This window comes from Ischnura elegans, chromosome 4 (genome assembly GCF_921293095.1).
Source record: "Ischnura elegans chromosome 4, ioIscEleg1.1, whole genome shotgun sequence".
NCBI classification, from domain to species: Eukaryota; Metazoa; Arthropoda; class Insecta; order Odonata; family Coenagrionidae; genus Ischnura; species Ischnura elegans.
Genome location: NC_060249.1, coordinates 112,640,678 through 112,653,487, shown reverse-complemented (window position 1 = coordinate 112,653,487; position 12,810 = coordinate 112,640,678). Strand labels below are relative to the sequence as shown.

The 12,810-nt window shown below is 37.3% G+C and overlaps 2 protein-coding genes across 3 annotated transcripts in view; one reads left to right on the top strand and one right to left on the bottom strand.

Annotated features, from left to right (window-relative positions):
• LOC124157899 (protein phosphatase 1 regulatory subunit 14C) overlaps positions 1–3,772 on the bottom strand; it is a 359,548-nt gene extending 355,776 nt beyond the window's left edge. The window contains exon 1 of the mRNA XM_046532967.1: positions 3,390–3,772. Coding sequence (XP_046388923.1) covers positions 3,390–3,473 — 84 coding nt within the window. The 5' untranslated portion in view covers positions 3,474–3,772. The remainder of the gene's footprint in view (positions 1–3,389) is intronic.
• LOC124157898 (AT-rich interactive domain-containing protein 1A) overlaps positions 1–12,810 on the top strand; it is a 121,939-nt gene that overhangs the window by 82,756 nt on the left and 26,373 nt on the right. The window lies entirely within an intron of this gene.

Genomic DNA, 12,810 nt, shown 5'->3' with positions numbered 1-12,810 from the left:
CGCGATATGCGGCGGTTGCAGCGGGGCGGGGTCATCCTCACGGGGAGGCCCCTTGCCTCAACCCTGGGAGTGCGTCTCGTTTATGTAATAGCAGCTATCCTAGCCACTTTACAAAGTATAATGATTGTTTATTTGATGACGGATGAGGAAAATGCAAGAGAAATGTGTGAAAATTGATATTGTTACCATTAAGAAAATTATATATTTGTGTGATATTTTGCGACATAATTTTTGTCAATAATATAATTGAACAACGTTTATTCGATACTGACTGGAAACTGTGACGAATACAAAGGTTTCTGGTACCAAAGTTTTCAGGAAATGTTCCTTTTTGCACTCGATTTCCGATTTTTTTTATATCACCATTTATATTACCGCACCATTTTGTTTATAAAAACAACAATACTACCCAAAAACATGAATACTAAATAAACAACCATTCAAGTAGCATAAAAAACAAAATAATAACTATATTCAACACAAGTATTATAAATTAATCGAATGGTTCCTAGTATTTTAAATGAATCGAATAATGATATAAAGCGTCTATCTGATCTTTTAAAATCAGTGAAAGAATGGCTGCTAATTGTAATTGATAAAACTGTTCAATTGTCTTTTGTAATTGTACGTATAAAATACAGTCCTAAAGCCAAATAGAGCCAAACAAAATGATATTAAAAGAGGAAACCTGTTTGACTAGCCACCTGGACCTAGAAGGACCTAATTGGTATTTTTATTTTTCCTCTTATTTTCCCTATTTACTTCCGAAACGGCTTTATCTATTTGATTTTATGGTATTAATTTCGTTAAAAAATTCTTGTTATTTTTATTCGTGATTGATAACGACTTACATCAAGTATCTAATTACTTTTAATTATGTAAAAAATATAACGTTCGCGGCTATACTGTGTGGTACTACGATATAGAAATGGAAAAATAACTCAGTAAATTCCACACTAGCCGTTTTATTTTACCGGCCATTGTATCGACACTGTTTTGGCATTATTAAGGTACAGATTCATAGTAGTAATTTGTTTAAATATCCTTCAATTAGAATGATCGGAGGGTACGGGTGATAAGGGGGGGGGGGGGAGGGAAAGTCTCGGGAGGTGAGAAGTCCTTCATAAATTCGTACCTTGATAGTGAACATAACAGTGTCTAAACCATGTTTGAAACAAGTATCAGTGTGGAACGTACCAAGATATATATTAAATAGGTAATTATTCTAAGGCAGATACATGAATACCGTAGCAACCACTAGATGCTCTCCAATTCATTATAAGAGTAGCATTCACGAGGGACGGACTTAGGAGCGAGTAGAAATCTTGAGACAAAAGAGAATCATCCTCCCAAGTTTCATTCTTATTTTTGCCTGTTTTATACATTTATCTGTTGGGATATGCTTCCAATTCGACCTTTTTTTAGCTCAGTACATAGAGCACTTGCTTAAATCTCATCTGAATTTAAAGTTGCTCTCTTCCAACACTTAACCCGCTTACACGGAATTTTTCCGTTAATCACATTTTCTATCCTCTCTCGACCCATGCACACTGCACAGTCCACACGCTCCACCCTCTGCTTAGCTCATCCAGGAACATCATCCTCTACGACGACTGCAAACTCGTTCGGTTATCAGACTACAGAATGCTTCTGCATTGCATCATCAGTAGTCCGTATGCTCGAAGCCATTGTTCGGAATAAATGAATTATTGTGTCTTTATTTTATAGAGATTTATAATGTTTGTATTCAGCACTTAATTACTGTTTCATAGTAAGTAAAGAGGATTATGAATGAAATCATCTGAATTTTGGTGGATAGTGGGGTTACTTCGAAATATCATTTTCAATACGACGATTATATTACGCAATGTTAGCCAGTTAGATATACTTCCTTTTTGGGTATTTTCGAACACTCTGTTAATCCCTTTTTAAGACTGGTTTTCATCACCGGGAGCTCTTTGTGTGTGATATCTTATCTCAAGCAATTTTGTGATAAAACTGTCGCGCGCTTTGTGTTTTCATCAAATAAAACATCGATGTCCTTAAGAATTAAATCGACACATACTTTGAGGTTGATCAACTGAGCTAATGCTGATAAAATGGACAATTTCTGACAATTGCCGTTCCCGTTAATCAGACTTTCCCATTCATTTGTTATTGTGTTGTTTCTATTGTCACCATTCTAATGCTTTTAAGTTTATTCGATCTTTTTTGCCGTCGGATATCCCATAGTTTGCAAATTGTGGAGTGTGGTATCACATTATTATACTCATATCCTTCTTTCTAGCTGATTGACTATGAGAAAAAATTTATTCCAGCATATTTATTTCTTCCTTCATTTAAAAATGGCTGAACACCTCTCTCGAGGTAAACCTCAGAGTGAGACAATACAGGGCCGCCCATAAGGAGAACATATGGCTAAAATTGCGTCATTGAAAAATATTGGAAGAGGGACTTCAGAAATTGTAGGGACTTTGTAAAATTCCCGAAGAATTTTCCTTGGACTGAGCATTTTTACAGTTCTTTATATTCGTATCGGAAGATTGTCACGAAAAATTCATATTAAAAGTTAAATGCATGATTGTAAGTAAACCAAGTCTCCAGTTGGACATGCTATTATCCTATAATCCTGGGTATGTTGTCGGATGCGATAGGATGGAGGAGGGTTAGGTTTGTTACTTGGAAAGGGCACTATAATTATAGGGGGACGCCCCTGAGATGGAGTATAAATATTTAAACGTGGATTTACGATGGAAATTTTTTTTCGCAAGTTCCTTCCCTAGAACTTGCGGAATATCTTTAATTGACTGAAAATTTTCTGAAATTCTCACCTCAAATTGGTTGATTTTCGTGATGGAGATCTTCCAGGTTTTTGCCGCGTGGGTTGTCAGAAGTTTCGCGGGGATTCCACGGGGCAACCTACAGCAACATTCTGACAACCAACGCGACGAAAACCCGGAAGATTGAGAGATCCACGAATCCAGAAAGCCTAGGAACACTACGAACCAACACTGATTGCTGTTCACTTGTAACGTTACGCTACCGCTTGCATCTTACAGAACTCATGGAAATGCCCGCATTATGTATAGGTATTCGCTTGTAGAAGGTAAAACTTACACTCAAATATTGCCCTTGTGATTCCAACCAAACGCTAATGGGAGTTATCTCCATGGTTTCACTGTGAATCATCAAAGGCGAAGGCCCATCAACGAAGGCGCTTGCATCTTGCAGAAATCGTGAAAATGCCCACATTTTGTGTCGGAAGTGGCTTATAGAGGGTAGTTAGCTCTTAAAACTGCCCTTGTAATTCCGGCCTAGCACTATGGGGAGTTATCTCCATGGTTTCATTGTCGATGGCAACACAGCGAAGAGATCCGTGGCGGTCTTACCTTGCAGGTGAGCTGGGAGAAGGCCCCGATGCAGAGGTTTCCATCGTAGGAGAATAGCGGCGGTCTCCTCAGCTTGTAAGCCATGGTGGGTGTCCCGGAGTTCCTTCCCGACACCTTGTAGCCGAAATCCTTCTCGTGGTCACCTCGCGGAAGATGGTTGAAAGGGTTCGCGAGGTTATTTCGCGGCAATGCAAGGGCTCCAAGGTGATGGAGAGCTTACTAATACTCGGATGACGAGTAGGTATCGCAAGAGCTCGCAAAAATAATGCTTTCTGCTGCCAACGACTTTCCTATCAGCTGATCACGGCTTTCGTATTCCCGTGTGCTTCGGCGATAGTTTTCAGCGGCGCGGGCCGGAGTGAGAGGTGTGTTTGGTTCGCGGTGAGAGTCGCAGGAGAACTGGAAGGAGCTTGCGGGCCGGATGGTGGCTGGGCGACTTCCCACACCCCCTCCTCCCCTTTCACCCTCCCCTCTTTCTCTTCCCCACCCACCCCTCCCCACTCCCACCTCACCGTCTCACTGAAACCCCACCCCTACCACCTTCGGCGAATCGCATCCTCCTCCATTGCTTTGGGACCTCCCGGTAGACAAGATCTTGGATTGCTCTTTCGTGAAAAAATTCGGGGGAAACAAAAATTTGATATAGACACCAAGAAATATCCATGATTCTGTGCATTTTCTCCCGTTTGCAGTGATTTGCGTTCGCATCGGATGGTTATAATGGGAAAAGGGTGTTGATCGTTTCGTGTTAGTTGAGTAAACCAGCCTTATCGTCGAAACGACGAAGTACATTTATTTCGTTCTCCTGAGACGCATCGCTCCATCTCAACCGGTCGTGTTTTGTCTTTTTTCGTGGCATATTACTCGTTTAAAACTTCAACTATCATCTTGATATTTTAAGGTCTTACAGAGAAATCCCTATTCATCATTTTCCTGCACGTGAAGTGTGAAAGTTTTCCTCATTATTTTCTCGATGGTGGAATTTCAAAACTTGAGATAGAAAATAATGAAAAATACCTGCCCTCTATACTCTGAGATTTGAATATTCAAAGTTATCGCTACAAATAGGTGTAATTGAATCCCATCGGACAGCGTTCCCCAACTTTTTTCCTCCCGTACCCCTCTATATACTCTATATAAGTAATATTGTACCCCCAAAAATGTTACGGGCTCATTTTATTACATAATTTTACTACGGGTAGGTGACAATTTTAGTTTTAAACAATTATATGAATGAAAACTTTGTTTTAAACACCCCAAGAAATGTGTTTATACATATTTCCTGGTTAAGAGGTACATAGTTCTTGGCGTCCGCCATTACCGATTATTTTCGGCGTACCCCCGACTTGTTCGTCGCATACCCCCAACGAGTGTGCGTACAACCGTTAGGGAACCGCTTCCATAGGAGGTTGATTTCTGTTGCCACCTCGGTCGCTTTTCAAAAATGTCCTCGGGGTGGCAAAGTGATCCACATTTTCATATATTTTGCGGTATAGTATTTGTAATTGTGAGGAATGGCATTGAAAAGTTATAGCTTACAATATTGTTTGATTATTTGATATTCTTATTACATCATCAGGAATCTAAACTTTGGTTTACAGCCCTGATTATTATAGCACATTTCTCTGTGAAATCTGGATCGCTTTTCTAGTCAGCGACGTGAGTGGCGACTTTTGTAATCCCATTTAAATGTACGGTCGGTGACAACACATATGGACGCCAACATTTACATAAAACAAACATATATTACCCTGCAAGCTGCCTGCACAGGTGTTTGGCTGAGGAAAACCATCACCAAACATGCACCACAGGATCAACATAGTGTTTCATGTTCATGCGTAACGCAGTATGTACGCTACTTATGGCACATCTATGGAATTAATCTATATCCTATTTATGAAGGCAATCTGCCTATGAATCTTGAGTATGCAAAACATGCTGTTAGAAATACTAGAAAAATTCAGAAATATGGATTAAGGAATACATAAGTTAGTTAGCTACACTTGAGGATCAAATCATTTGAGGACGACTTTAGGATCCCTTGTGGTTAGGTCAAGGCTTAAGTTTTAAAGAAGCAGTGCCAACCTGTCTTCCACTGCCAGGTTGACTCTGCTGCGCTACCGGTCGCCTATAGTTGTGGTGCTGTCGCCTGTCAACTGTTACTGGTTGCTATAGTTTTGCAAAGGAGAACCGCTGCAGTGGGGAGACAGGAATTAATTGTAGCGTGCCACTACTTGCCTCCCGTTTTGCGGGCAGGCTGTTTTTGGCTCGTCTTTGCACTTTTTAGTCCGCAACTCCACGCAATGTCGAGCCACCGCGCTGGGTCTACCAAGTCAAGAATGTGCGTGCAAAGATTCTTCGTCAAACGCTCCAAACGTCATCCCTGTAGCTCCTGGTACGACTGAGGTAGACCACAAACTGTGATTGCGCTAAATGCAGACAGACTGACACGCTACGAACTTAATTCCAATATATCGGGTCACAGTTTTTGTTTCCAAACTCCTCCGAAACGGCGTGACCGATTCCTATGAAATTGTGTGTGTATATTCAGTAGGTCTGAGAATAGGATTTAAAGTATTTTCCATTTTTCCGCAGGGCCCATGAGGCCCTGGAATTGGCCCTGAATAATTTCCACAAGAAATACATGTAAAGTTCGCTACTAATGCCTGCAGACCTTTTTTGTTTTGCAATTTTAATTAGTGATAATGGCCACATATAGTTGAAACATATACCATAGGAAAGAAAAATAAAAACACATTCTTATTTTTGCATTCGAATTTCGTTTTCCACGTGATTTATGGTGAATTTTGAAGAAAACATTCATAAAAGTGCTCAAGTTTTAGCGTTTTTGTCTTACTGTCACCTTGACGACCGTCAGTATTGTTTATGTTAATTGATATCTCATGAGCACGCGATTAGGCATGAAAAAATTGATATGACAGAAATACAATTTGAAATTTATTTTTTAAGACAATAAAACACAATGGTTTCAAAAAATGAATGTTTAGTGTTTTGTTATTTTTACGGGTCGTCATCGTTCACAGCGCTTCATTTCTTTTTGAGCCATATACTACATCCCCACACACTTACAATAAGTCAGTTATTTTTTGTACGAAAACCAAAATATTCACTATAAATAATTTATACGGCAAAACAACGTTTTTCGGGTCAGCTAGTAGTAAACATATATAATATATATATATGTTTGTTACTAGATGTAATATATATGTTTAATATATATTGCATAAAAAAACCTGAGTCTCCTACCTAACTCTGAGGAAGGTGGTAATGCGCCACCGAAAATTTAGTACCTACTGTGAGTGTTTTTTATCTTTTTTTGTGTACTGTGATTCTGCCCAACCTGGGTTTTTTATGTTATTTACCTCGTCGAGGAACATTTCGAAGTGTTTAATATATATTATACGAGCGTGCTGCGCCCGCTCCCAGCGGGCTTCCCCCGCTCTTTTCAATGCAGGTCCACAGAGGTATAGGTGCGTTTCTAATTTTAAAATGTAGAAAAAAAGGCAGGGTCTTATGTACAAATTTAATTGGAATTTTCATGTACAAATTGAGGTCAGAGGACCTCTTTAAACACAACATTGGAAGTAATTACACTATCCTCTGTTAAACGCACATGATGACTCATACTTACGTACCAACAGGAGACTTGAATGTGGAATCAGCCGCATTTTGATAAAAGTTATTTAAAGAATGCGAGGTATTGTTGCAAATAAACAAGTGTATCAGTTTGTGCGCCGTTAACGTCAGGAGTATTTACCGTTTTTTTTGTTTTTTTTAATTATTTAAAAACAAATTTTAGGAAGCAATAGCAATATTTAGGAAGTAAGAAATGCCGTCGCATGTTCTCTGATAAATTCTATGCATTTTGGTACCTCATTTCTAGAGTTCGGTTGCGTATAAGTTGAGAAAAAGGTATCTATACAGTAGAAATAATATAGAAGATAGATGAGGAAAACGATAGGAGATTTGAAGACCTGTCGAGAGGGAGTGATGCAGCTTCGTAAGCCCTCGTGTCCGGCTTTGTTGTCGCTGTTTCCGTTTGACTCCCTGAGCCGACTTCTTTGCCGCGAAGGAAAGAGGAAAAAGTTACCCCTCGTCCTTACCTGTTGGTATTGTGTCGTTTTTTATTATTCTTATTTTTCCTTGCAACGGTTCCTTAAGTGAGGGACATGGACTCTGACGCGCGGTGCCGTGGGGCCGAAGGCCGTTTCGGGGATGAGTTGGGACGGAGGAGGAACATCGAAGCGAACGGCTACGACCTCAAGAGAGAGATGAGCATTGGCGAATCCGATGCCCTCTCCTTTTTTTACGTATCATGATCCACGAAACTCGTCGGTCGGCTATTACGGCCCCGGCGAATGAAGTGCTAATCATCTGTAAATGGAAGTTTTATTGTAAATTTTTGAACGGTGTAATTGGTTCAAAAAAATGGTTCACGGAAAAAGATGTTTAAAAAAACTTACTTACTCTTGCGCTGCTTTTCATCTTTACGATGGTGGTGTTATTGATGCATTTTTTGTGACCGGTAAAAATGGATTTCCTCGGCTCAGTCTCATCAATGGTCAGTCGGGTGATCACGAATACTGTAATTATTGTTGCTGGGGAAGTGTAATGCTATTTTGTTTCATCTTTACAATTGTTACTGCAAAACTACCGCTCTAGACTTGCTATGACTTAACCCATTTACCGAAACACTTATTTAACTTATTTAAATAAATAAAAGATCGTAGCACTTTTCCACAAGCATTTTTAATGCGTGCCACGCGTTTCGGCTCACTGAGCCATCATCTGTTCAACATATTTATGCTACCCGTAAAAATTATTTGTATCTCTGATATTATGGATTTCATGAAGCCGCGAATACTCTAAAATAATGATTATTATCAGTATTGCTCAACATTTTTGCTTGATTTTGGTCCGGGACTGTTTCCTCTTCTCCCTCTCCTTCATAAAAACAGCCTTTTCTAAAGAAGCGTGATAATGAATCTAATGATTGTAACATATTTTGGCTTTTTCAAAACTGATTTTTTTCTAGAAAAGTGTATCTTTTGAATGTCCTTTTTTCAGAATTAGGTTTTGCTGGAGTTAGCATCGAATGACCCGAAGGTTTTATTCCAAGAATATTTTCAGGTATTTTTTTTAGGTTGACCAGCTAATGGTTATTTATGACCTAAAGAAGTAACGACTCTGGCTTCCTCGTTCAACCATCTTTTTATTTACGGTAAGCGTTGCAAACGCCTAGTTGTGCCTAAAAAAATTGGGAAGTTTGACTAGGGAACTTCGGGCGATTGTCTTTCTACGTACTACATTTTAAGCATCAATGAGGCTCTGGGAAAAGTCCTCCATTTATTTTCAAGTATTCCATGATGTTGGATGTGATACTTTATATCCCTCTGTAGTCTATCCGTGTTTAGTATCGTCTGTAAAACTAGTTTTAATTTATTTTTTTATTTTTTTCTTATTTACCACTTATATCATTCATCAAACACCATTTTGAGAATTATTGGAATGCAAACTGCTGAGAATGATTGTTATTTTCATGTTATCTATATATATAAAAGAAAGTCGAAAATCGTGTTAGTTAGAACACTTATAACTCGAGAACGGCTGTACCGATTTCAATGAGATTTGGTTCTTTGGATTCGTCTCAGGCGGGGTTAACATATAGGCCATTAAAAAAAGGATAATTTCAATAAAAAAATTCATCTCTTTCCTATGGACATGCTTTTAGGAGTTATAGTAACACAACAATTGATAAGTTGGTCAAAACTACAAATTAAATAATTTGTTTTGTTTTTACCACTTTAATAACTGAATTTAGTAACAATATAACATTTTAATTACTAATTAAATTGAAATTACATTAAAAAAATAAATTCGAGCTGATTGTAAGCCCAGCCGTGGCCCAGCTCGAGTTGACACTTCACTACCGTGTTTGTAAACAAATCTCCAAGCAATTGTTGACAAACGGTAATGTCCGTGTTCCTGTCGAGGAATCGAGTAGTTTTAACTCATTTCTTTGGAATGATTGCAAATTATTTTCAGTGAGCTCATCAACAAAGAGTTCCAGAATATGATTGATCACCAAAAGAATCAAAGGTGGTTGATTTAGCGAACAAGAACGAAGATGTGGATGACTAAAACGAGGTAAATTCAAATAGTTCGTACTCTGCATGGATTCGAATCTTTTAAATGTGTAACAAACGAAGACGAAATCACCAACTATCTATCTGAATATTTTAAGTCCTTGGACGTACCTGGCTTACCAAGGCACGATTTACAGAAAAATGTAGTTTCTGTGCTCATGATCTTTCGAAGCCTAAACCAACCATAACTATCCAACGGAACGTTTTTGATCATTAAAAAAATTGGTGATGAATGTGATTCACGCAACTTTACTCAGAGGAAAATTCAAAGGTTAGGTCGATAAACCATCCTCTATATTTCTTCCTTCGCTTCAAGTGCGTAGCTAGGATAGGGGGATTTGGGCGCAGCTAATACCACGGGTCTGTAGGGTATAGAAAACTCGCTAAGGTAAGCGGGAAGTGTGGGGGCACTTCCCTCAGACATTTTTTAAGATAAAAGGTTCAAAATAGTGGGTTTTGCGGCTGTGTGAATAGTTAAATATGTTTTGTTTGTTAGTCATCCGTCCCCATAATATTAATAACAAAATCTTTCATAAAAAAATTCTCTAAGCTCTTTGGGGGGGGGGGGGGGGGTTATCCCCCAAAACCTCCCCTCGCTGCGTCACTGCTTTGCTTCGCTATATTTATTTAGCTTCATCCGCTTCTTCTTGCGCCTGATAACAAAACAAAAACTGTTGTTTATCAGAAGGTGTTTGACGCAAGACATTAAATTCGAATGTGTAGGGCTCACCGTGGTGCGTTTACGCATGCAGTACGTTTACGCAGGGCATTTTTTCCAAACAGAGATACTAAAACTGGCGCGCCTTAAGTCATTTAATGCGAATGCTGCCTCATACGGGGCTTTTCTTGCACGATTTTGAGCATCAGTCAAGCGTCGGTCTGGGGTTGTGTCAACCTCCCCCCTGAATGGGCCAAGTGTATGCAACAGACTTGGACCTAAAAACATTTTTTTATAGCTAATAACGCAAATAGCTAACAACTGAATGCGTATAATTTTTGTTTCATGAACTGCTTTATTAAACCACAATGCCCAAAATTTCTTAAGCTAAAACGTAAGAAAATTTGTTGAAAAAATCCGCGTAAACGTGCTCCGATCCACCCTATGTAGATTCAATAAAGAAAATGTCTTTCTGACAAGCAATTTTGGTACTCATTTACGTAGTTTTATTGAATTTGTATCCTTATTTTATTATAATAAATTAAACATGATTAAAAACGATACATCCGCTCTTGATTTATAAATGGTGTAAGTAAACTGTAAGTTCATTGAGTGTTAGGCGGTACGAAGTTCGCCGGGTCAGCTAGTCTATTATAGTCCAGGAAATGAAGCATTTTGGCTTGCAATTTTTTCAAACTGAATCGATTTTCTTGAAATTTTCACAATAAGTAGGGAATACACCAAGAATCAAAATCTATATCATGCCGTCGCGACGGGCGCTTTTACCCTGGGGGTGGTTTTCACCCCATCTCGGGGGTGGAAAATTTTAATTATATTTTGACCAAAGGAATCGATAGTAAAATAAATTCTAAGAATAAAATGTTCTATCCATTTTTTTACGTAAAATTAATATTTTTCGAGTTATTTGCGATTGAAAGTAACAGTTTTTTGACGAAAAAATCAACGATTTTAATCGAAAATAGGCAAATAACTTGAAAAGTATTAATTTTATTAGGAAATTGTTAATTACAAAACTGTAGCTTGTAAAAAAGTAAATAAAAATCTTATTTTTTATTTCCTTTATTACCAATTCGGACCGAGCTAAAACTTAATGATGGTTATCTATTGTTTGTCATACGCTAAATTTGAAAGATTCAATACCAAATAGCGGGAAAAATATATTTTTCGAGGAAAACTTATGCAATCTGTTTAAAAGTGTTTTTAAAAAACTTTCTTAAAATGAGAAAAAAAAATTTTATCATGAAATTTGAGTGAGTTATGATTAAAAATAAGATCAGTCCCTACTTTTTTCTACGAAAAAATCAGTGAAAACAACTCCTTATTACCACACTAGTCAAAATTGATGAATGCCCTTCAGAATTTCTCTTTATTTAATTATTGTTAATTGATCCTAGAAGTTTTTTAAATTTACAATTCTAAATTTTGAAAAAATTGGAGGAAAAAGTGAAAAGTCATTTTCTACAATTTCGTTAAAAATGCTCTTTTTTTCAAAATAACTCAAAAAAACTGGAGATATGAAAAACATGCTAGAGTAATAAATTGTAGCTTCTTTATTTCCAAATATTTTGGTGTGTTTTAATTTTCTATGCAATAAATATTTGGTGACATATTGATGTCTCTATTTCCAAGGGAGCTCCATCTTATTTAGACCCTTAAATCCCTCCCCTTTCAAAATTAATGACTCGAAAAAAAATTAATTCACATGACCTCGTAGCCAGTAAAAACCCTACAAAATACAATTTAAATGAACTTTCTATCATCAAAAATAAAGGAGCTATGTTTGAAATACCAATCAAATTTATTTTCGAAAAATTCGAAATCCACAATACAGAGCATAACATTCCTCATAATCAGCATATACTTTGTGTACTTTACGTTCGAAGATAACGATACACTCAAATTTGCTACAAAATAAACACACATACCCATAAGATGTATATATACTTACACATATGTGAGTAGGTATGTGTGCTCTCGCTCACAGTGACCTGTGAGCATGCATGTGGTGGGAAGACTGGAAGCCATACAGTCTCCGTTTGATAGTGTTTCATGTAATGTCTACATAAATGCACATTTATTTGTTTATGTTACCATGACGAAGTTTGTTCTGTTTATCCTATTGTTATATCTTTTCAGTACTGTGATTTAAATCATGAGAGAAAAAAGTGAATACATAAAAAAAGGAGTAAGAAAGTGAATAAGAAGATACAATGTGATAAATAATTTATATTTATAGGGTAAATATTTTTTTTTACATTAACCCCCAATAAGGGTTGATTATTATGGGTTGAAACGCCTTAAAATTATTTTCCAAACAAAAAAAATTATACAAATAATTTAAACTAAATTTTACCCATATTTAGCTTTAAAATATAATTTTTTAAGTTTTAGCTTTTAGGGGTAGTTTTCACCCCTAAAAAATAAAAGGCGCCCTTCGACATAATATAGATTTTGAAGAAGGGGGTATGTTTAGTCTAATCCCAAATAGTTTCGCAAATCGATGTGGTTTGAAAAAAATTTTTAAAGGAGGTATGATTAGTATAATCACAAATTTTTATGCAAATCGATTCAGTTT